At 33.2% G+C, this 27,286-nt stretch overlaps 1 protein-coding gene across 1 annotated transcript in view; it reads left to right on the plus strand.

Moving 5' to 3' along the window:
• The window catches only part of LOC134698876 (uncharacterized), a 249,622-nt gene that overhangs the window by 98,514 nt on the left and 123,822 nt on the right, over positions 1-27,286 (plus strand). The window contains exon 4 of the mRNA XM_063560556.1: positions 13,176-13,200. Within this exon, the coding sequence (XP_063416626.1) occupies positions 13,176-13,200 (25 nt within the window). The remainder of the gene's footprint in view (positions 1-13,175; positions 13,201-27,286) is intronic.

The raw sequence follows: 27,286 nt of genomic DNA on the forward strand, positions 1-27,286 counted from the left end.
TACCGCTGTGCGAGGTTTTCTTACGCCTTGAGGTCTTTGTTTTAGTTGATTTTGCCTTTGTTAGGGCGAGGCGATGCTCGTGTAGTTTTTTTATAACTAGTTCCACTTTGGACAGCCGTAAATCCAAAGAGAGTTTACATGCATCAATTTCATTTTGACTCTCCAATGTTCTGGTCCTTTTCAGAAAGTCTAGGTTCTCATCTGTGAGCCTACGATAATTATTGCAGGCTTTAACAAGTTTGTCCTGGACTGTTAGGAGGTGCTGGAGCTCGTTAGGAGGCGTAGTTACTTCGAATAACTGGGATTCAATGTCTGTCCAGAGAGCCTCTAGTTCCTGACAGAACTTGTCACGTTTTTCAGTGAAAGCTCCTTTTCCTTTTTCCGTGAGGTCGCGTACTCGCCTAGCCTCGGGATTTTCATCTGACTGTATCATATTAGACAGATTTTCTAATAGTTCAGGAATATCTCCCTCTGGGGGCTGAATCTCTTCATGCTGTTCTTCATGACTGGGATCCATGTTGACTCAACGTTGTTAAGTTGCTGCCGAGTATACACAAGATATGTAGTCCACTGTCAGTGTGAAGTACGTGCTACGTTGTCGTTCCTTGTCTGGATATGTAAAGACAGGTTGTCGTCAATTTACTATGCTGAGCCTGACTCAGCTAGTATAACCATGTGATTGTATCGCAATCTCGACAAATCATAAAGAATGACATCTTGTATGTGGAGCTTGTAGATTATAATTCCACCAGAAATGATACAGGAGTTTTTACAGAGTGTGTAATGTTTGGTAAACTGAAAGAAATAAAAATACAATATTTTACAATATGTACGAAAGAAATATATGAATGATCAATGCAATAATAATATCAAGTTAAAAACGAAAGTAGAATCCGCAGTTCAATTCATAGAAATATACAATTACAGTTCGTATGTGTTGAATAAACGTGGAATCCAAGTTAACGGAATTAACGGTATATTAACAGTTTATAATTGATTTGAAACGTACTTGACGGTGATTTGTCACAATATCCACAAGAGCAGTTTTGTCGTGGCATCCATTTGTAATTGACAGTCGAAGAAGAGAAAGTAAGCACTCGTGAAAATACGGACAAGTCCAGATTATTTCCGGAAAATACGGATGTCTAAACATTCAATCCAATAGACTATACAGTTAATATAATTGCGAATGTGATCCAGAATACCGCCATATTATTTATGTATGTGCCTGTCCCAAGTCAGGAGCCTGTAATTCAGTGGTTGTCGTTTGTTTATGTGTTACATATTTGTTTTTCATTCATTTTGTTTACATAAATAAGGCCCTTAGTTTTCTCGTTTGAATTGTTTTACATTGTCTTATTGGGGCCTTTTATAGCTGACTACGCGGTATGGGCTATGCTCATTGTTGAAGGCCGTACGGTGACCTATAGTTGTTAATGTCTGTGTCATTTTGGTCTTTTGTGGATAGTTGTCTCATTGGCAATCATACCACATCTTCTTTTTTATAATATCTTTTCGGAGGAATTTTAAATGACAGTTAGTCGCATCACTCGAATGGTTTTGCAATTTTTATCAATTTTGATTAATATCTAATTTCCTGGGAAAGCAACAACATTTAAATATGAAACCAATAAGCTGAGTATCATTTTAGTAATTGATACTTGGTACTACCAAACGATACTCGAGTACTCTCGTGGATACATGTATCCGTAATAATTTGACATAAAAAGAAAGAAATGGAAAGAAATTTATTGTCTAATCAGTAAAAGGGTGCCAATACTTTCCATTTTGTTAATATCTTATACGTCACTTAAAAATGTACAGCTCTTTCAGTCTACAGTAAATTATATGTAAACCGATTAAATTAGAAATCAAAAAAAATCTTTTATATGAATAAAGCTAATGTTTCTTTATTTATACCTTAGGGTTGATTATTTGACATGAAGTATGAGAATTATTTTGACGATTTTTTTCATGAAAAACAATTCCTTATATCCACTGGAATGAACTGATTTAACAAAATTGACATTATGCCTCTTAAATGCCAATGTCGATTAACTAACTCAATTTAAATTCAGTAAACTTTGAGCTACGGCAAAATATCTTGAAGTAAGTGTCTTGTTTGAAAGCATAGACAATATGATGTCGTCTGTTTTAATTCAAGTTTTTTAAATATTGCCAGGCGAATTCTACCGCAATAAATACTGATGATACAACTAAGGTTGTTAAAATCTGGTATGGGGATCCCACAAACTAAAAATAAAATTGTCTGAAACGAGATAGTACAAAGAAGAGGAAGAGCAGCGTTTAATGTATCGAACAAACCCCATAATCACTCTCGTGTTATCATGATGCTCCAACTCCTAAAATAAAATCTCTAGAGCAAAAAAAAAAAGAAAAAAAAAAGAAGCAAGACTCACTATTGCTATTTAATAGTAAACAACACAGTGGCAATATCAAAGGAAGAGCGTCTTATACCACAAAAAGACTCGTGTAACATGCATAACAAATGCTTCAAACTACAATCAGCCTCAAGTGATTATCCTTAAAAATTCATTCTTTCCAAGAACCATCCAGGATTGGAACACTCTCCCTCCTGGGGTTGTATCAGCATCCTTTAAAAGTCCCAATGACAACGCTGAATTAAATTAGATAAACAAGGGCAAGGGGGTAGTTCTGAATGCGCTCCAAATCCAAAGCAGTATAATCAGAGTGTGACCATTATTTGGCAGAAACAGAAAATCTGTAGTATACGCTCTTTTACTACTCAAGAAAGAAGAGAGACAAACTCGGTATTTTGGGGAAAACAAATTGGAAAATTGCAGATCTCTGACAAATGCAATAAACACTGTCAGCAGGAAAAACATCAACCTTGCAACTTCTAACAGCCTACAAGTTCATACTCGAGTCTTGGCAATTAAAATGATATATGTGTAACACTCAGAAACGTGTCCTTCCCCCCAAATGTGTACGATTCCCCCAAACGTGTCCACATCGACGTCACTGAACTGGAAAACATATCTAGTTGTAAAAAAGCGTGTCATTTGTATAAAAGCTCAAACGTGTCCATTTTTTAACTAACCCACAAAGTGCAATCCCCCAAACGTGTCCATGTCAATCGTTATTTGATTATTGCTATTTCATAAACGTATACTGATTTTACCATTTCATTTAAAGTATAGACAAGGTACGTTAGTACTTTTATAAACAAGCAGTATTAACCGTTACTGTGTAAAAGGGGGGGGACGTCATTTCGGCTATGTCGTATGTAAATTGTAAGCAAACATGTTGAGTTAATTCAGGCAAAGTGTACGTAATATAACTACTCAACAGATTTTTTTACATGTGGATTTGGCTTGTTAAAATACATCAGAATATAAAATAAAAAAGGGGGTTACCGTTCTTGGAGTAAGGGAGATAACTTGCGTAACTAACGACGCACATTTTGTATCCCGATTCCTGCTAGAGGCGTGTAATTACGTATACTTCGCCTTAAACTGTAAAGTCACCAGGTTAAAATTTGCCTTTCTCTACGCATTAAAACTTTTATGTTCCCTTTTATATGCACGAAACACTTGCATCTAGACAATACGCAACCAACAGTCTAATGTTAATCTATATAGTACAAATGTAAAAACTTAAAAAAGTGTAGCCTTTATTCTCTCTAAATATGCATGAAATAGTGGCAACTGAACAATACGCAATCAACAATCCAAAGTTAAACCGTAAACTTTAGGATGTGAAATACCGATTTCAATAGTTGTTTTGAACAGCCAAATTTACTTATACAATATTTGACAGAATGAAAGGATTTAGTAAAATTTTTAAGTAAAAAATGGTTACAAAATCCGGGACTAAAGGATTTATTTTCGATTTATGTGTTTGACTGTCCCTCTGATATCTTTCGTCCCTGTTTTTTAACAGTTATACATTGATTACGATTGTTTAAAATTTATGACATCATGCACGAAATATATGGCACTGGACGTTTTGTCTCTTGATGATGATGGAAACCTAAAATTTACTAAAATTTATTAAAACCTTATATGATTTGATGAGCTTTTAAAATACACATAATTCAACTTGAAAAAAGTGAAAAAAATACTGCTGAAAGCCCGCCAAGCAATATTCGGATAAATATATAAAGCATAATCGGAGTTTATAAGTACAAAATAATTTATAAAGTTAAAGTCTTGTGTGGACAAAATGCACTTCTGACGTATTAAAATTTTAAATTTGTTGCCTTTTGTTAGCTATTATTTATGTGTTTCTTTGTCAATTGTGACCTCCTATTTATTTATATTGTAGTCTTGTAATGTTTTGTTGTCATTTTAATGTTATATTTCACATAGCCATAACAGAGGGAGGTTTGGCATGCCAGAAAACCAGGTTCAACTCACCATTTTTCTTTTAAAAATGTCTTGTACCAATTCAGGAATATGACCATTGTTGTATTGTAGTTTGTTTCTGTGTGTGTTGCATTTTAGCGTTGTGTTTCCGTTGTGTCGTTTGATTTCTCTTGTTTTTGAGTGTGAATTCACATAACTGTGGGACGTGTAACGGTACTTATCTATCCCAAATTCATGTATTTAGTTTTGATGTTATATTTGTTATTCTCATAGGAGTTTTTCTAGTGCTTAGTCCGTTTCTGAGTGTGTTACATTAAAATGTTGTGTCGTTGTTCTCCTATATTTAATGCGTTTCCCTCAGTTTTAGTTTGCTATCCCCGATTTAGTTTTTTGTCCATGGATTTATCAGTTTTGAACAGCAGTATACTACTGTTGCCTTTATTTAACGATTACTTCAACTCTAGAATTATTTGTATGTTCGCTCTAAATGAGTATGAAATACTTGCAACTGGACAATAAGCAATTTCAGTCAAAAGTTAATTCACAATTACAGATTAAATTTTGAATTATAATAATCATTAAAAACCGGCATTGCACTAACTATTAAATACTAATAAATGACAACTTCATCAGCCGTGTCCCCCCACAATAAAATTGCCGTAAATGTTATCAGCGATGAATTAGCGCTAAAATACGTGAGACGTTCTTGCGTTTAATAGTTGTCACGTTTTGGCGAATAACAATATTATTGGACACGTTTAAGGGTTATGAAATCGGACATGTTTGAGGAATATTGAATATTATGGACACGTTTGGGAAGAATAGACACGAGAAGGGCACGTTTGGGTAGAATAAACACGAGAAGGGCACGTTTTGGAGTGTTATATATGTAACAAGGCAAATCGCGCAATTGGTTTTCTAAAAAGAATTGTTATATAGAATCAACTCCAGTGAAGGATACTGCCTACAAAAATACTAGTACGGCCAGATATAGAATATGCAAGTCAAGTATAAGATCCATAATTTAACAAACACTAGATTTAATCTAAGATGTATAATTTGTTTATAAGTTGTTTATTACTTTGGACCTGCTGACAATAACTGCTAGTTCCCTAGATCTGTATTTAGTTTCTTTTTGTCGATCAGATTGAATAATACCTGTCCACGACCATTCTGTGTTTTTGTTATATGTTTTTCTATTTGCATCAATCTGATAAGTTAAGCCTTTTACAATTGAATTTTTCATTTAAGTCAACCATATTTTTGAACAAAATGCCGTTATGTTCATGATAACACGATATTAACTTTGAACAAAATGCCGCCAAATAAAATGATTTGCATAGATAAAAGAAAATATGTTGTAGAGTATTAGAGAACGAAAATATTTTTTACAAAATGATTAATAGTATGAGTGCAGGAGTTAACATTTTGTTTAGTAATACTAAATATTTATCAAAGCTAGAATATAAATTACAAGTAGAGAGACGAGATATAACTTAAAAAAGGTAAACAAATAATTACAAGAGAGCATAACAAATTGTATCCACAGGTCGTCAAATTAAAGCGAAAGTACAACTTGGGAATATTTGCAATTACTAAAATCTAGGTAAAAGCCAAAAACCATTTATAATAAAAAAAAATCATGCATCGAAGATTAAAATCAACTAAAACACATCCAACTGATTTCCCGTTTCAACATCATAAAAAGTCAAAGAACACATGCATTGTACAATGCCAAAAATAAAGTCACGATAGGTAGTAGGATAGTTAGGACTTAAGTTATATATACAAAATGAACGACACGGGTGTCTGTTTATTTTATTTCCGTTTGGAAAGAATAACAAGCTAGTTATGTTTTAATTCGCTGATAACAAAATCGAAATTTTTGCCAAGTAAACTATATTCAAAGATCTAATTACAATTTTCTCTTACCAGTTGTGTTAAAAGGTTCGATGAGTTGACACCGATCTGATAGTGATTTCCTCGCTTTATGTCAAACATAACCGTAAACTTTAGGATGTGAAATACCGATTTCAATAGTTGTTTTGAACAGCCAAATTTACTTATACAATATTTGACAGAATGAAAGGATTTAGTAAAATTTTTAAGTAAAAAATGGTTACAAAATCCGGAACTAAAGGATTTATTTTCGATTTATGTGTTTGACTGTCCCTCTGGTATCTTTCGTCCCTGTTTTTTAACAGTTATACATTGATTACGATTGTTTAAAATTTATGACATCATTACACACACGGACATAACGAACAAGTTAGGATACATAGCCACCGTATGATGCAGCCAGATGAACAACTGTTCGTAATTCATAAATCGGCAGAGAAAAAAACAAATCCGGGTTACAAACTAAAACTGAAGGAAATGCATCAAATTTAAAAGAACTACGACACAACAGAAACACAACATTAAAATGTAACACACCCAGAAACGAGCTTTAATATAACAATGGCAATTTTCCTGACTTGGTATAGGGCATTTTAAAATAAAAATGATGGGTTGAACCTTATTTTGTGGCATGCCAAACCTCCCGCTTTAATGGCAATGTTGAATATAACATTAAAATGTAGATATTACATGACAGGACTACAATACAAATAAATTGGAGAAATATAGGACAAAGAAACAAATCAATTTAATCAATACGCCTGGGAGAAGATCATTTTTATAATTTAGAAATTAGAATAGTTCATACTTCAGTGAACAGTTAATTTTATAAAATAACTATAAAATAGATCTACATGATTAATCTGAAGTGGTGACTAGCTATAAAATAAAAACAGACACATTACAAAAATACACAGCCGTGTTAGCAGAAACCCAGTGTTACGCTCAAAATAATGACGTCACATTTGAATTTGTAAAATGGAACCAATATGCCTGGGACAAGAACATCATTACTATTTAGAATTTAGAATAATTCATACTTTTGTGAACAGTAAATTTCATAAAATGACTATATAATAGATCGACATGATTAAACTAAAGTGGTGACTAGCTGTAGAATAAAACCGGACACATTACAAAAATATAAAAGTCGTTTATATGACATATATAGAAGTTTTAGTTATGTTCTCCTGTCCTAATATTTTGTCATTTAAACCGAGATGATAAGCTGTTTGAAGTCTAATATTTTTTAAATTAATTTTAGATTATGTTTTGCTTTCAACTAATTTTATAGTTCGTTCTGACATTGTAATATGCACCACTATACAGGGTCTGAAATTTTGGGATCATGCTGACACGTTAAATCCCGCCACATTCGGTAGGTTTATGGCTGTCTAAAGTCAGGAGCCTATCAATCAGAGATTTGCGTTTGTTGCTGTGTTATATGTTTGTCTTTAGTGCATTTTATTGCACATTAAGTAGGCCTCTTGTTTTCTCGTTTGAACTGTTTCGCATTTGTGATTTCGGGGCCTGTTATAGCTGACTATGCGGTATAGGTTTTTCTCATTAAAGAAGGCTGTACGGTGACCTATAATTATCTATTTCTGTATCATTTGGTGTTTTGTGGAGAGTTGACGATCATGACAAATCTTCTTTTTGTTTTTACTTTTCCATTACATAATAATAGTTTAACGTTATTTGACTGGCTTTTGCAATAACGTTTCATTGATATAATTTTCGACTATATATTTTTTCGACAGTTTGAACAGGACAATTTTTCTTAAAATTGCTTAAATTTGTCATTTAATCATACTAATTTGTTGTTATACTTCCATAATCGTCAATCGGTTTATTTATCGAATTTTCACTAGTCCCTGCCCTGATAAATCTTAATTTATTTTTCGGTTCTATGAGTTATCATGATACATAATCTTTAATAGTGTATTATATAATATGAAAGTTTTCCTAAATAAACCCAACAGTAGTATACCGTTGTTCAAAACTCATAAATCCATGGACAAAAAACAAAATCGGGGTAACAAACTAAAACCGAGGGAAATGCATTAAATATAAGAGAAGAGCAACGACATAACACCGAAACGTAACACACATAGAAATGGACCAAGCATCAGACAAAACACCACGATATACAACAAATATAATTTCACATAAACAGTATTTAAAATAAAAATATAGATCCCCATGATAAAAAAGGATAAACGATCACTAATGAATTTTAAAAGACTAGAACATGCTAGTGTTTATAAAAATCTCATTAAAAAAATTTTGCTTATAAAACTATACTCCGGATAAACATCATCACTACGTATACAAAACAAATAAAAAATTGAAAATAAACATAACTTTGAAATTCAAAAATATTTACTAAAAAATACAAAAATATAAATATGGCATAATAATTTTAGAACTAAGAAAAAAGTATTTTTGAATATATGTGTTTTCATGCTTTCCCTTAAAATGTTTATAGAAAAAAATTGAGAATGTAAAAGAGGAATGTGTCAAAGAGACAACAATACATTCAAAGAGCAGAAAACAGCTAAATGCTCCCATCGATTCGTAGATATAAAACGAGTTATTGATGGAAGTCCTAATGCAAAACCTTGAACACATACACAGTAAGTCAGTAATTACATCGTTAAGTTACCGGTATCAAAATTAGAGATTTATGATTGATTTGATGTGTAAGAACTTTCAAAGTCCAAGCGAAAGGTCACTAAAGAGCACACCACATCTTCCTATATCTATATAGTAACGAATTCGTTAAAGGTTTCTTATGTGATTAAAGCATGATTTTGAAATACTTATAGCACGAATTTGTTTGTCCATTCCAAAAGCTTTATCTTAATTAAAACCTAGATATTTTAGGCAGAAAACCCTACATTTTAATGTTGTGTTTCTGTTGTGTCGTTGTTCTCCTCTTATAACTGATGCGTTTCCCTCAGTTTTAGTTTGTAACCCGGATTTTTTTTTTTTTTTTTTTTTTATCTCAATCGATTTATGAGTTTCGAACAGCGGTATACTACTGTTGCCTATATCTAGAGCAGCAAATGTGTATGCAAACCTGAAAATCTTTGTTTGATTTACTTCCCAAAAACTATCACTTTGGTCTTATTCTCGTTGAATTTTGACATATTGGAAAACATTCATTGCGGATTTCAGCTACAGAAATTTTAATTCTCATAATGTCAAACTTCTCTTAAACTATTTCTCTTTTCCAGTTGTTTTTTTACGTTCATTTATAACATTAAGTTCAAATTACTCTTAATCATCTTACAAATATTGATTGTTCCATAGAATGTACAATTATCAATTATTGTTTAAGTTTAATGAAGTATCGTGTTCTACTATGGATGTGTCTTTACGCTACCAATTAGTTAAAGAGACAATAACCCTACCAATCTAGCAGAAAACAGCCCAGGGCTCATCGAAATCCAACAGTTATTGTACATTGAAGAACTGAAACCGGCTGCGTACATATATCATTGCTGATGTCAGTAGTATGAGGATCCAAATGTGCCTTATAAGTGATAGTTGTCATGTTTGGTGATGCGGATACACCTTCTATATCAGACGACACCGTGTGAATAGTGACGTCTGATACAAGTATTCTTCGTTTTTTCTCGCTTTTTGGACGAAAAACTGTTTGACAATGATAAGGAACAAAAAGTGAATTATCGGTCTATTTCTGAAATTAATTCGTACATACTTTTGATTTTTTAACCCTGTATGCTAACATTGCCCATGTGAAATTTTAAAATTGTTTGTATAAACATTGAACGACAAAAATATATGACGTATTCAATTTTTATGACGTCACACACGCGAAGCAATTGTTTCTTTTAAAATTGTAACACTATGATAATTGCAGTACCCATATTTTGACTATTTTATTTATTATGTCGTTTAGTTCACGAATGACTGTAAATATAACGGAATTTGACGAGACTGTCATACAAAGGGAGAGCTTAAGCGCTATGGAACAAGGTTTAATCCACCATTTTCTACATTTGAAATGCCTGTACCAAGTCAGGAATATGACAGTGGTTATCCCTTCGTTTGATGTGTTTGAGTTCTTGATTTTGATACTTGATTAGTATTTATATCTAGAAATTGACTATCAGGGTCGCTTGAAAACAAAAAAATTACGACTTTTATGAATTGATTTCATCTTCCGAAAAGTGAAGCTTTGGGAAGCTGAAATCATAACTTCGTAAATATTTTGGACGCCATCACGAGTTGGTTGACCGTTATGGAATATCTGTTATATAGATGATATCGAATATGTTCCTTATGTCGTAACTACAATGCCATTCCCTTTTCACGAATGTAATCTACCGAATAATACTTTTTACCTTAATTTGTGACATTTTTACCTATTGTGTCTGTTTGTTTTCTTCACTCATCATTATAAATATTATTAAATGTGATGCGACTGTCGTGCAAGTGAGAGGGTTAGTGCTATAAAACCAGGATCAATCCACCATTTTCTAAGTTTGAAAATGCCTGTACCAAGTTAAAAATATGACAGCTGTTGTCCATTCATTTTTTATGTGTTTTGCCATTTGAATTTTGCTATGATTAGGGACTTTCCGATTTGATTTTCCTCTGAGTTCAGTATTTTTGTTATTTTACTTTTTTTCTCAATGTAGCTTTCTTAAAATATCATTTTTAATGACACGTTATTGAGGTAGATTATTAGTAATGATTCAATTATGTTTTTCTTGATTAAACCAACATTATGTGTCGATATCGAACGAATTTAATTCGAAAACCTCATTACAAGTCTGAGAAAAGCTTGATTTTGTACAATGAAAAAACGTACTTTAGTACCATAAGGTGTTCTAAATGTTTAGTACTAAATGTACTAAATAACAGAATGAGATTCATAAATCACAAAATCAGTGAAAATACCGATTAAAACTTCGAAGATGTCATTAGCCGGTGAAAATTTAAAAGATTTTTTTAAAGTGTGAAAAAGTTAATTGATTATCTAAATATAAATCCAGCAATAATGAAGTTAGACCGTGTTCACATTGACAAAAACGCGGTGTTGTGTTAGTGTAACCCACACGTAAACTAAACACAATTACGTTCCCATTAATAAAACTCAATGTTTACATGTAGTTTAAATCATGTTTTGTCTACATGCAGTCAATAGTCAATGTAAGTCTTGTATTTAAGTGTACACAAAACTAGGCATTTAGAACTTGAATTTTACCAAGTATATTTAAGGAAGGAACGATTTGTGAATAACATTGATATTTATAACAATTATTAATAACAAAATTTACAGAAATAGTTGTCGAAGCTTGATATATTTATTTGTTGTAAAAAAAAAATTGTAGGTAGCTTTACTAACTAAACCCTTATCAAGACTCAAAACATCATCATTGCCGAACACATAATTTATTTGAAAAGGTTTTCCCGAATCGAATGGACGTACCCGGAAATATTTTCCACTGGTCTTTAATCAAACAACGATTCATTCATTAACGCATTACCAAAAAAAGTGTGAGGTTAATTGTATTGTTTGTCTAGTATCTCAGATCCGTTAAAATACACTTAGAAATGACAAAAAAACAAAAAAACCGCCATAAGCATCTCCCTTTGCTAAATACTCCTGGGAGAAGAACTGCCATTCGAAAGAAACAAAAAAGTTAAAAATGTAATGATCCTTAACATCTTAATCCTTTTTACTCGTCTGTAAGCACGCTGCTACAGCCTAATTTTTTTCTAATGTGTAATCAAGACATCTTCAGTATCTTTAAGCTTCTGTAAATCGCCAAAATGGCTTTTATAAAGGAGCAACCACAAAACAACCCCAAAAAAAAAGGGGGGAGTTGTTCGAGGCAGATTTTTTTCTCTCGCACAAACGTTTTTATTCAGTTTTTTTTTCGATGTCAGCAATCAAATATTTTTTTTTCAATATTTAACACTTATGTATGGGGAAACTCTGGATTCGGAATATTTTTTTCTTATCATCTGTATGACCAGAATAATATATTTTTAAATTAAATTGGGAATCTAAAACATCCTTTCCCCTCTATTTGATGTCAGATGGTTGTTCCCTTACTGTTGTCCGAAAAATTTGCATACTGTTCTTCGTAATAAACATTTAAATGACATATAGTTTACAAATGTGAACAAACCTTAATTACAGGTAATTAAACAAGGTTTATAGATGTGAACAAATTTAATGTGAAACCAGTGTACTCTACATTAAACTAATAAACATGTTTACGGTACATTGCGTTTGGTGTGAACACGGCCTTAGATGGAATAAATTGAAATATTACTTATGAGCCGCGTATATTGCTTTTTTTTCTTAAAATGTCCTGTATCAAGTCGGGAAAATGGCAAGTGTTATATTATAGTTGGTTTCTGTGTGTGTTACATTTAAATGTTGTGTCGTAGTTGTCCTCTTATATTTGATGCGTTTCCCTCGGTTTTTGTTTGTTACCCGGATTTTTTCTCAATTGATTTGTAAATTTCGAACAGCGGTATACTACTGTTGCCTTTATTTGCTTAAGAGTTAGGAAAAATACGCACCATCAGAACACAGCAAAGTAAGACAATGTACAAATTTGTACTTAAATCTAGACAGATACACCGTCCTGACCATGAAAAGTAAAAATGTTTAACTTTTCTAAGCTAACAAAAATGACTCAAACTATAAGGAGGATTAAGTGTAAGTCTGTTGTTTTATTGATTATTCTCAATACAGAAGCATGTATTCCACTTGCTGGTTTAGCTGGGGTTTGCTTTCCTTTTTTCTTTAAAATTTGAATTTGTAGGAAACCTCATATCCCTCAATCTGATTGCTTGAAATGGTCCGTATTTATAATCAGCTGTGTTTGAAGTTTCATTGTGCGGTTTATATTAATATTGCTTTGATTTCTTTTCCAGAAAAACCAAGTATCAATTACATAAGGTAAGTACATACAAATTTCAAATTCTTATGTAGCATTATCATGGATATATTTTATCCCAATTCATGAAAGCTTGCTTTGAAAACAAATGCATTGAAATGCATGTTATCAATTATTTTTAAAGGTGATCAGTCATATTGATTTGTTGACAAAGCAAACGTGAGATATAGCATTCTTCTTCATGATTCCCCTTCGGTCTCAAATAAAGCTCCAGTCCAACTAGACCAAAATGACGATGTTTTAGTGAACGATAGTAGAGATGACACATGTGTGTCATTCATGGCTGTTGCGCCGTTAGAGAAAAAGGACAAGAGGTCCAAATTACAAACAAACAAACAAAATATTGAGAGCGTTTATATATTTTATGTGAAAATGACAATAAGCATGATGATCGTAATATGAACGTAGTCAAGTCGTAAGAAAAGCGTAATAAGGACGGCATGAGCGTGCTAAAATCGTACTATTGACTTGCACAGCGTGGTATAAACATGGTATAGTCGTAGTGAAAGAGTAATTGAGTCACGATGAGAACGTGATGGTCGTAGTTAGGTCGTAATACCGTCACTGTGATATTGTAGTGCAGTCTCTCCACATATAATCACGCTTTAAGCTAGGTTCACACTGCAGATCAGATCCACTCGACAGAGCCCGATCAAGACAAATTACGTGATCGGGAGACTAGTTTTTCTCAATTGACAAGAATGTTCGAAATAGTCTAGCTTGCTCGTCATCGATCTGATTTTCTACCCGAGAGTTTTGACATGTCAAAAACATTCGAGTAAGAATCGAGAAGCAAATCACTCGAGAAGAGATCGAGAATTCGCCGAGAAGTGGTAGAATTGATTGGGAAGGGATCGTGAAGAGGTCGAGTTTGGTCCGATCATTTCGAGATTAACTCGAACGATGCCCAATCGCTTCCAGATCATACGACTTTTATATTTTATTTGATCCCAGACCAACTTGACCATTACCCTATGTCTTGGCGACCACACAGGACCATTCGTCGATATTTACTCGGCCATACACGAGAACACATGACTTATACACGATTCTCAAAAAGTGTGTGCAGATCTGATTAACTCTCATAAATCTGCTTCCGCAAAAATATATTGGCAACATTATTTTTAATGTACAAGTAGTCCTCCATATACAGTACGTGCCTTTACTTTTTAAAGTAGAGATACCATTTTAAAAGAGAGTTAAAATACACCAAAGGAACAATCAAACTCAGAGGTAAAAAACAAACCGACACAGCCAAAGCGAAAAACGTAAACAGACGAGAAGAGAAACAGCAGTCCACATGACATAGAAAACTAAAACCTTAGCAACAAATAACCCCACAAAACCTGGGATGAACTCATTTATTTTTATAAATAAGGCCGTTAGTTTTCTCGTTTGAATTGTTTTGTCGGGGCCTTTTGTAGCTGACTATGCGGTATGGGCTTTGCTCATTGTTGAAGGCCGTACGGTGACCTATAGTTAGAACTGTCTGTGTCATTTTGGTCTCTTGTGGACATTCGTCTCATTGGCAATCACACCACATCTTCTTTTCTATATCAGATGTTCCGGAAGCGAAGAAAATCCTGCAATTTTGGCACCGGCTGATTTTTCAAATATGAACATAATTATGCAAAACCATTCATTAATAGACTGCTGATGACTTAGTTATCTTTTAAAGATGGTTTATAAGAACATCAGGATTCTATGCTACCTGTTTTATGGACTATTTTCTGTTTTGTCTGTTCGTATTTTCTGTTTGTCCAGAAATGTTTGTAGTATATAAAAGAAGATGTGATACATTTGCAAATGAGACAGTTCTTAACAGAACACCAAATGACACATAAGTTATTGATAACAACTATACGTCACCATACTGTCAAAATTTTGTTTCATTCAAACTTTTTTACGTAATTTCACACAAAAAGGAGACGATCGAAAGACAATTTTTTTTTCATTTGGAGCGAATTTCTTTCTAACACTAACGATACAAACAGTTCAGCGAGCACACGTTTTGATCAATTGTTTCAACTTTTGCTAAGATTGAATAAACTTTGACAAACTTAACACTCGCTGTAAATGCCTCTACAGTTTGTCATTCGTCGTTTTGTTAATTCAAACGATGCATTTTATTCTAATTTTAACATTAAATCAAAACTAAACGTGTTCTTGCTTGTCAGAACTCAAAACAAGTCTAAACTTACTCAAATTTAGGTATTACCCTCCTTTCTTTAATTAAAATAATAGCTATGAAAGAAAGGAGGGTAAGACCTAAATTAAGTTTAGACAGTATTTTGAATTATGACAAGCAAGAACATACCTCTTTTGATAATGGCTTTACCATCACTATCTTCATATATTCATCTGATTAAGATGAAGAACTGGGTCAAAATCGTTAATTGTTTTTACATAGGCAGTAATGGTAACGTTTTTTCCTGTAGCTCAGTCCATATCGTTAACTTGGATATGTATGATAGCTTGTTTCGAAGTTGTGACATTTTCACATATTTGGTTAAATTTTCGGGGTATGAAGCGAGATTACTTTTTCCGTAAATTAGCAAACCCCGAACATCCTTTTGTGATGCGGCTCCTTGTGGTAAAATATCCCCTTTTTAACACAATAAGTTCTTTGAAAATTTAATACTTTGAACACATTCAATAGCTCCATAGTTTTTACACATTTATTCTATGTTCCTCTACTTTCCTAATCACCACAAATAATTAAGTTCAGTCATTTGCTAAAAAAAGAAACATGTCCAATATCACTACACATATATTTTTTCTTTACACGTGACTTTTGAGTTCCTCATTTCAAGGCGCATTAGGGATGTTGTCCCAACTGCCAATAAAATTAAACATGCATGAATAGAGGAGCGTGTCCTCTGTGTCTATAACATCATCTACGGAGCCTATTTCCCCGCGTAATAAGTTCAAACAACAACAAAATTTGCTTGCGTTTTTGACAGTTCAAACAGGGTCAGCAAACTCTGATTAAACGATGCATTTGTTTCTACTTCTGTAACGTTTAATAAACTATAACAAATGTCACACGACGTTTACAAAACTGGTTAGAAAGAAATGCACCCTTGATCTCTTGATAGACATATGTAAAGTTGTAAACAGTTTCAGAAAAGGTATCACTCCAGTGGATTGATATTCTACTTCGCCCTCATTTTGCAATATATTTACGCATGTACATATAGGTTGTTGCCATATATCAAAAAGAAAATGAATATATTTAAACATTCAACTACTGGATATCAAATCAATGAACAATACTGATTACATACTTTTGCACATACCGGTATATGACACAAACAATACGCTTTATTTGTAAGAAAGAAATGAAAAGGGGATGGTCAAGTTTATGTATATTGCTATCTATCATAAGTACTAATTTCGTGACAAATCTCATTTTGTAATGTCATTTCCAAAAAATAGAGCAATACAAATACCTTCACATATCAGTGTTTACTATGAGGAAGTTTTCAAAAGCATTGGGTTCCTCTCTCTTGCCTTATTACAAGTCTCTCATACTGCCCACAAAGTGGTCGTCGTGTCAGCCACTGCCTCAACTAGATTTCTCAGTCGGCGCCCGTTGCTTTCTACACCTTCTTGTTCGTTTACTATGTACTATTCAAGCTCCGTCATAGCTATTAACCTGTCTCTCTGAGCTCTTTCCATCTTGCACTCAAACCCAATTGCTTTATTTCTATGTATATATATTCAATGTATGATTTTCCACGGATCTTTAGCTGAATATAACCAAATAAACGGAGAATATGTCCATGGGACACTGATAATACCCCAACTAGCATATATAACATTATAAAGGCTCAGAACGGCCACACAAATTCGCATTTGAACTGTGTTTTGTGGTAATAAGCTTTGTGTATACGGCGTTTCGTGAAATTTGGTTGTGGCAACATAAAATTAGAGAACGGAAACTAATATTATTTTGACGTACGCACATACGTACGGACGGACAAGGATAACACGTAATGCCCACTCGGAAGCAAAGGGGAATAAATCAGGTCGATCTAGACTGGACGAGATCAGGCTGCGATCGTGAATAGTTGATTTGGTCTAGCTAGCCGACTAAAGATCGTGTAGAGATTGTGGATTGATCGGAATTTTCGAATAAGTATTCATTTTGTTGTCGGGATGGAGTCATGATGTAGTCATTAAGGAGTCATGAATTGTCAGGTTAAGGTCGTGTACAGTCAGGTAGAAGCCGATCAATAATTTGGTTGATCTTGGTCATGGCAATTTAGACAATCGGGATCATCGAGTTACGATGGTATTGCGACCTTTGCGATCTTACCACGCCCTTACGAAGCTCTTACTACGCGTTTCCTACGACCTTATTTCGCCACGACCCCACCACGTTTGTTTTGAATATGTTCAAAGTTGGCCACGCTCATCACGATCTTTTTTTTAAATTTTAAGACTTGAAATACATTTATTGAAAATCACCTGAATATAATTTACCTTGTATAACCCAGGGAAGAATACACAAGGGGTCCTGTGTTTACAATGATCCAACGTCCAGGGATAAACAGTGGACTCCATTATAAAAAAATCTACTTTATATTTTTTCCATACATAAGTTATACATTCATATTAATTACATAGATTGAGTTTGCGTATAAAATATTCATAATATTCTACAGTAAATAAAATACATCAGAAATCCCCCAAAACACACTATAATCTACACAATAATTTACCTTTACTTATGTTATTGACATTTAGGCCGTGTTCACACCAAACGCCGTGTACAGTAAACATGTTTACATTTGGTTTAATGTCATGTACACTAGTTTCACATTAAATTTGTTCACATCTATACACCTTGTTTAGCTACCTGTTCATAAGATTTGTTCTCACTTGTAAACAAGATGTCATTTATGTGTAACAGTTCATTACTTAGAACCAAATTTTCGAACAACTTTTCAAGAGGGTGGTGAACGATTTTTTGACTTTAAAAAAAGGCGGGATGGATTTTCAACAATTTGATTAAAAAAGAATCGGGTCATACAGATGATTAAAATGAACAAATATTCTGAAATAAAAGTTTCCCCAATACATTATAGTGTTGAAAATTAAATTTGTACCATCGGAAAAAAACCTAAATATAAACTTTTGCGGGAGAAAAAATTATGACTCAGACCCCCCCCCTTTAATTAGTTAAGTGATTGCTCCTTTGAGAAAGTCATTTTGGATGATTTGCAGTAGTTTAATGATGTCTCGATTACGCACTAAAACCGTAGGGTGTATCAGGGTGCTTACATCTACGAAGAAAAAGAAGTGTTAAGGATCACTACATTTCTCTCTTTTCTGTGTGTTTACCATATAGTATTTTTTCACCAAGGAGTATTTGGAAAGGGTGGGAATAATGTTTTTTTTTTGTATTTTAACGGATCTGAGATATTACACAAACAAACAATTAACCTCACCCTATTTCAGTAATGCATTTATGAGTGATTTGCTGTTTGAGTAAAGACCAGTGTCAAATATTTCTGTCAGTGTGTACGTCCAGTCGATTCGGGAGGACCTTTTCAAATGTATAATGTGTTCAGCAATGGTGATGGATGTGTCTTGATAAGGGGTTTATAAGGCTACGTGAAGTGTTTTTATAACAAATAAATATATTAAGTTTCGACAAATATTTCTGTAAAGAACTTTATTAATAAGTGGAATAAGTATCAAATTTATATAAAAATCGTTTCTTTTTTAATTATACATGGGAAAATTAAAGTTCTGAATGTCCAGTTTAGTGTACACTTAACCTACACAAGGCCTACATCGACTATCGACTGCATGTGGACAAAACATGATTTAAACTGTAACTTTAAACATGTACTAAACGTAATTATGAGTTGTTTATGTGTGAGTTACACTAACACAACACCGAGTTTAGGTCAATGTGAACACGGCCTTAATTTTTGTACTTTTAACACCTGGATTACATTGTTATGTGTCGGTGAGTGATTTTATACGTCACATGCTCGACCTTGTAAATGCGTGTATTTTATATTTCTATCGTTGGATGTATTATGTTCTAAAAAGGAAAGGAAAGTAAGTACAAACTATTAAGTCACTTACTTATGTATAAGATTTATTATAAGTTTATTTTCATGATCTTGATGACCTCACCACGACCGTGGTACGACCTTACTGCGATCTACACGATCGCAGTACGATAGTCAATGTTTTCGTAGTGCGACCGTGGCCTAGTGAGACTGCTTAACTTCTCTATTAGGGGTGAAGCTTATATGTTATATCTCTGTTTAAAGAAACAAACTATAACCATCAGACCATAGTTAGCCAGTGACCTTGACCCTTGTACATAAGCACATGTTCCATAATAACATGTCAATATTTACCTAGAGGGTGTGAAGTGAACACAACACTTCATGTGAATTCTTTTAAGTTATTTCATTGTGTATCTAAGATTTAGGACGTTGGAAAGTTACTTAAAATACATTTATCTTGTCTTGTGCTTGTGTTTATTAGACATAATAATTTCTTTTTAATTCACGATTGTCTACGATGTATGACAAGTGTTGAAGAAAATTAATTAAACATATATGGTCTATGATATATGAAAATTTTATATATTCATGTTAGTTTTTGCCTACGCTGTACGGAACATTTGTTACTTAATTCATTAGATGTTTTATAGTATTTCTTTTTACCTAAAGGTCGTGTGTACTCTTCAGAAATTGCACGTGTTTTACCTGAGTGTACAGGTACATATTATTTTATTACAATGGCTGAATTTAATAATGCAGATGTATTGATTTTGCAAGACATTTAAAATGACTTGAATGAGGGTGATGGCTATGGTTTTCATCACATCTGGGTTGTTTTAGAAATTAAAGATGATAAATCTAATAGGAAAAATAGCGGTATTTCGAATAAATCCTCTTCTAAAACAGTTATAAATATTTATGTAATTTATACGTATTTCTCGTTTCTCGATTTTTATATAGATAAGACCATTGGTTTTCCCGTTTGAATGGTTTTACACTAGTAATTTTGGCCCTTTAAAGCTTGTTGTTCGGTGTGAGCCAAGGCTCTGTGTTGAAGGCCGTACATTGACCTATAATGATTTACTTTTATAAATTGTTATCTGGATGGAGAGTTGTCACATTGGCACTCACACTACATCTTTCTATATCTATAAAACTTAGTAGTTTTATAAAAGATCATAAAAGGCATTGCAATTGCAAGTGTCAAAGCTACAACATCTGTCAAAAGAAAGTCTTAAAGTCCAGTGCTACTGGTATAGCTTCAGAATCTCTAAGAATTTGTGAATATTTATTTTATCAAGAGGAGAATGCACTGTTGAGGTTAAAAATGGTCATGTCTATTGATACATTGACTCGTCTTTTTTAGAAGGTGTCATTATTAAATGTTGTAACGAGCCTGTATGAACCATGAGGTTTGAGACAGTTTATCTGCCTTCCACTCAACAAAGGTTGTTGAGAACCCAGCTGCTTTATTCTCTAACAGTCGAATTTTGCCATTACAGGCTTTCTTTAATAAAGATTCAGTTCTAGATTTGATCTGGACTACTGTGATGATACAGTGCATGTACAAAATGTACCTCATTCTGAAGTTTATTCATGGCTGATGATAGTTTAGCCGCAGCTGAATTTGATACTAATCTTGATCCTGCACTAGGATTTTCATATGCCTTTAAAGCTTCTCTTGGTGAGTTTTATGGTCCAGTACCTTAGGCTGTTGTTGAACAGCTTAATCATCATTAAGCTTGGGAAATCCCAACATTTCATTTTTTTTAATAATTATTCAGTTTATTGCACTATTGGTTGTTAACAAATACCCTAAGAGGTACAACTATCCCAGATAGGTTTATCCCTGTGTGTGAATTATGAAATGAACCAGGGGATTCATAAGATAAACTTATTCTAAGTTTCAAAAGTGGTTAATAAATTATTACAATCTGTATAGTTTACAAAATCCGCAATAAAATCATAGCAATAAAATCCGGAAAACATACGTTCTCTCTGTTTACGTTTTTCTACTTATTTTAATTGTGTATCACGTGGTATAGATAGATATAGGAAGATGTGGTGTGAGTGCCAATGAGACAACTCTCCATCCAAATAACAATTTAAAAATTAAACCATTATAGGTTAAAGTACGGCCTTCAACACGGAGCCTTGGCTCTCACCGAACAACAAGCTATAAAGGGCCCCAAAATTACTAGTGTAAAACCATTCAAACGGGAAAACCAACGGTCTAATCTATATAAACAAAACGAGAAACGAGAAACACGTATATATTACATAAACAAACGACTTTATGCATCTCGAACACGTGTATTTTATTCATTCTTGTATGTTGGAATATTCTTAACTTATTTGGTAAGTTTAAAATTTAATGAAATAACTGTTTTGTTTCTTTAACGATAACTTGAATGCGCTATAGATTAATAAAAAAAACTTAGCCTATTATGCGTATCAAACATTGATGACATTCTGATGTTAATTTAACATGGTATGGATAAAGAATGAGATATTTTTTGATACTTTGTACAAAGTATTGACAATCGTTTCGTGTAAACAGAGAAACAGTATACATAAAACATAAATGAAAAACATGATATTGCTCTGCTAGTACATGTAGTATATTGTCTTTACTTTCACATAAACAGACACACACACACATGTACCTACACACCAACTTGGTCACAACACTAGCACACACACACACTCTCTGTCAAACAACTACAAAATCATAAGTACTTGTAAGCCTCACCTATTGAATTATATTGTGGTGAATTATATATATTTAAATGTTTCTTTCAAAAATTTGCTACATTTCCTTTCTAAGAGTATACTATTTTCATACCATTCTAAGAATTCCAATTTAAAAACCCTGTATACATCTATGTTCTTGTGTTTTAACTCTGATGCATAATTGCTTTTGTAAACAGCAAATAAAACAATTGTTAACAACACATTAATATCAAAATATGAACTGTCATGAATTTTGTATCCAAGTATTAAATTTTGCATTGATAAAATATGTGTTCCTATTTTTATTTTATTTAGTAATAACCCAACTTTAATCCAAAATTCTTGTAAAAATTCACACTCTTTAAAAAAATGATTATAATTGTCTACTTGGTGACATATATGACATTGATTATCTTTCATTATTTTCCATTGATACAGCAGTTGCTTACATAGTAATATATAATTGATCAATTTCCACCTAAACATTTTTAGTTTATTATCAATTAACTGGTGAAATGTAAAGTTTAATATATCATTTAATTGATTTGAGGAATTTAGTTTGAATACTTTTTTTCCATTTTATGAAACCATTAGGTGTGTCACATTATATACCTTTGATATAATTATATATATCTTTAGCTTTTAATTTTTTAATACAAATTGATTTAGCTTTATTTTTTGTTTCTAAGTAAAGACTTCTGTCTATTTTAACTTTAGTTGAAATTGATTGATTTGATTTTAACATGAGTTTCCATTCCTTTTTGATTGCAGATTTAAGTTTAGAAAGTTCTGCTATCCAGTTTGATTTTTCTTTCAATTTATTTAAGATTACTTTTTGGGAGATATTCCCTTGTTTATCTATGTTATCATTAATAAAAAGAATGTCACTTTCTATCCAGTTTGGAAAAACAAGACTTTTACCATTTAATTTAATTGATTGATTACCCCAAATAAATTGCTGTCTTATGCATTTGAAATTTAACCCCTTGCTTATCTTGGAATTATTATGTACTTTATACCAACTTTGTAATATTTCAAAATAAAATTCTGGCATAATTTGTTTTAAGTTTGGTATGTCATATATATTTTCAGGGTTCATATTAAATAGAGCAAAGTTTGCTCCAAATTTGTTAAAGTAATATAAAGGTATAACCTTCCAATTTGAAAATTCTTCTGTTGTTAACCTTTTGACCCAAGATATATGGATTGATGTTATATAACTATCTATATCAATCATTTTTAAACCTCCATCCTGATAATCATTACATAGAGTAGATCTCTTGATTTTCTCATTTTTGTTTTGCCATATATAGTTAAATATTAGTTTTTTAAATTGTGTTAGAAAGTCTTTCGATAAATTGGTTACTGATGCTAAAAAGGTTATGTTTGGTATAATTAATGTTTTTATTACTGTTATACGTCCAATCATTGTAAGCTTTCTTTTCTTCCAATTTGAAATTGCTTTTTCTGACTTCCTCAAAATATTTTCTGTGTTTAATTTATGGCATTCAACTTTATTAGTTCCAAAGTACACACCTAAACTTTTAATGGGGCTTTTATTCCAACTAATGTTTTCATATTTATCTTTAGAATGTTTAAAATTAACTAGCCATATTCCTTCAGTTTTTGACTTATTAAGTTTTAGACCAGAAAGAGTTCCAAATTCTTCAATTAAATTTAATGCCAGGCTTATTTCTTGTTTTGATTTAAGAAAAAGAGTAGTATCATCTGCAAGTTGTGAGATTTTAAGACCAAAAAACTAGGTCTAAATCTTCTTCTGGACTTTCTAAGATTGTTAAAACTGCTATGTCAGTAAATATCAAATCAGCAAGATATCAAGATGATGGAGGAGTAATACTATCTTCCTTAGAACTGTGAAAATACTAGTTTGTCTAAATTTTGGATGAATAAATAGATCTGAACCGCACTGCCTAGACAGGCCCACTCAGTGGTTTCAAAGATGTAAGAAACCCAGAGATACTTTGTTAAGGGGTTGACCATCACACCTATTGTTGAGTTGGCTAATATTTGGTTGTAAGAATGAGCCTTTAGATCTTGATAATACAAGGAATGTATTGTCAGATTCTATGTGTTTGTTTTGCCATGGGTTTCTGGTTAAACACAACGAAAATGTCAGGATCTCAATTTTTTGTATTTGGCACAACTTTTTGGAATTCTGGATCCTCAATGCTCCTTAACTTTGAATTTGTTTGGTTTATAACTATTTTGATATGAGCGTCACTGATGAGTCTTATGTAGACGAAACGCGGGTCTTGCGTACAAAATTATAATCCTGGTACCTTTGATAACTATATATATTCGGCTCTCACCTGACATCATTTGCGAGTATGGTCTTGAGGAAACGGTGATAGTCCGTCGGAAGGGGACGATACATGGCTGACCAGTTAAGAGGACGCCATATCTCTTGCACGTTAAAGACACCCTTGTAGATTTCGAAAAAGAGTAGGCTAATGCCGCTACAAGGCAGCACTCGCATCCCTCAGTGGAAAGGGATTAATATAAGTTGCAAAACTTGTTTCCATATCCACTATAAATAAATATGTTTAAACTAAACTGCCGGAGATGATCAGAAATATCTAAATGATACGTTCAGTCAATTTGTGATTCTGATGTGATGGTTAATACATTACTTTTTTGGTTCTGATTGCATGAAGCACATTTGGTGGTTATACCTAGATTCGTAAGCAAATCCTAGAATCCTTGGAATAGGTTCCTGGTCTAGCAATTATATTACTCCCAGCAGATAGAAAGGCAATATGAGGCTTTAAACTGCAGAGGCTCTGTCGGTCAACAGGGATCACAAAGAGGTCACAACTCCTAACCAGTTCCTTTTTACAGTATACGTAGATAACTTTAATATTATGATGGGAAAGAATAACTAATGATCTATTGATATGATATTTAATAAAAAATGGTTATAAAATTATTTTTGATTTTGTGCCACAAGGATCATCATTTTCGTATTAAATACATTCCACTTAACATAAGGATAAAATAATTTCAGAAGTCCACAAATTAATAGCAAAGGGAGCTATTCATTTGTTTTGATGTAATTCACAGGGATGATTCTCTCTCTCTCTCTCTCTCTCTCTCTCTCTCTCTCTCTCTCTCTCTCTCTCTCTCTCTCTCTCTCTCTCTCTCTCTCTCTCTCTCTCTCTCTCTCTCTCTCTCTCTCTCTCTCTCTCTCTCTCTCTCTCTCTCTCTCTCTCTCTCTCTCTCTCTCTCTCTCTCTCTCTCTCTCTCTCTCTCTCTCTCTCTCTCTCTATATATATATATATATACAACTCTTCTAAACATCAACACAACAATGTTAGATCTGTAAATTTGCTTTCGCAAATTTTTGGTTCTTCCCTCGCCGGGATTCGAACCCATGCTACTGTGATATCGTGACACCAAATCGCCTGCACTGCAGCCGTCCCGCTAGACCACACGACCACCTGGGCTCTCAAAAAAAGAGCTTTCGGTGGCCATATGTTACCTTTCCACGTCAGTTTTAATCTAGCGGCGTACTACAGTACATGATATATAAGGCATGAAGATGTTATTGTTACAGATCAGCTAAATTATCTATAGTAAAGGATCCTACAAATTAATGTAAGATACAGTCACAGAAAATAATTATATTCATAAGTGCGTCTGAGTCAGTGACAACCCTACAACAGATGTATCCATCGGATCGCCATCAATGATGGTGATACATGGCTGTGTACATAATGTATATACAACTCTTCTAAACATCAACACAACAATGTTAGATCTGTAAATTTGCTTTCGCAAATTTTTGGTTCTTCCCTCGCCGGGATTCGAACCCATGCTACTGTGATATCGTGACACCAAATCGCCTGCACTGCAGCCGTCCCGCTAGACCACACGACCACCTGGGCTCTCAAAAAAAGAGCTTTCGGTGGACATATGTTACCTTTCCACGTCAGTTTTAATCTAGCGGCGTACTACAGTACATGATATATAAGGCATGAAGATGTTATTGTTACAGATCAGCTAAATTATCTATAGTAAAGGATCCTACAAATTAATGTAAGATACAGTCACAGAAAATAATTATATTCATAAGTACGTCTGAGTCAGTGACAACCCTACAACAGATGTATCCATCGGATCGCCATCAATGATGGTGATACATGGCTGTGTACATAATGTATATACAACTCTTCTAAACATCAACACAACAATGTTAGATCTGTAAATTTGCTTTCGCAAATTTTTGGTTCTTCCCTCGCCGGGATTCGAACCCATGCTACTGTGATATCGTGACACCAAATCGCCTGCACTGCAGCAGTCCCGCTAGACCACACGACCACCTGGGCTCTCAAAAAAAGAGCTTTCGGTGGACATATGTTACCTTTCCACGTCAGTTTTAATCTAGCGGCGTACTACAGTACATGATATATAAGGCATGAAGATGTTATTGTTACAGATCAGCTAAATTATCTATAGTAAAGGATCCTACAAATTAATGTAAGATACAGTCACAGAAAATAATTATATTCATAAGTACGTCTGAGTCAGTGACAACCCTACAACAGATGTATCCATCGGATCGCCATCAATGATGGTGATACATGGCTGTGTACATAATGTATATACAACTCTTCTAAACATCAACACAACAATGTTAGATCTGTAAATTTGCTTTCGCAAATTTTTGGTTCTTCCCTCGCCGGGATTCGAACCCATGCTACTGTGATATCGTGACACCAAATCGCCTGCACTGCAGCCGTCCCGCTATATATATATATATATATAGGGTTAAAGAACATCAGTTGTTCGACCTGTTAGTCAAATGCGTTTTGTTTAAATATACTTTTTCACTTTTTTGGTCTTTTGGAAAATGTTGTTTGTGCTGTTTTTAGACCCTTCTACAACGAAATTTGTTTAACATGCACACGTATAAAAATTGCGGTTTTTATCCAACGCATTCATAGGTTTGAACGTAGTTTTCAATTTAGACTCGTTTATATATATATATATAGCTAACATCTATATATCATATCACAGATGCATATTTTAGTATCAATAAGGTAATATCTAATATTTTGTAATTCATGTGGAAAGGATATTTAAATGATTTTTATGTTCTTTGTTTAGGATTTTCTACATCAAGAGTTTTTAATGAGGCGTTAAAACCTGTCTACGCAATGTCGTTTAAAGTATATACATTATATAGTTACATTGATGATTCTTTTATCATGGATCAGAATCTAAATAGCTGTACTGTGAATACAACAAAAAATTGGTGCATATGCTTGATAAACTGTGCTTCGGAATAAACTCAAGAAGT

This window comes from Mytilus trossulus, chromosome 1 (genome assembly GCF_036588685.1).
Source record: "Mytilus trossulus isolate FHL-02 chromosome 1, PNRI_Mtr1.1.1.hap1, whole genome shotgun sequence".
NCBI lineage: Eukaryota > Metazoa > Mollusca > Bivalvia > Mytilida > Mytilidae > Mytilus > Mytilus trossulus.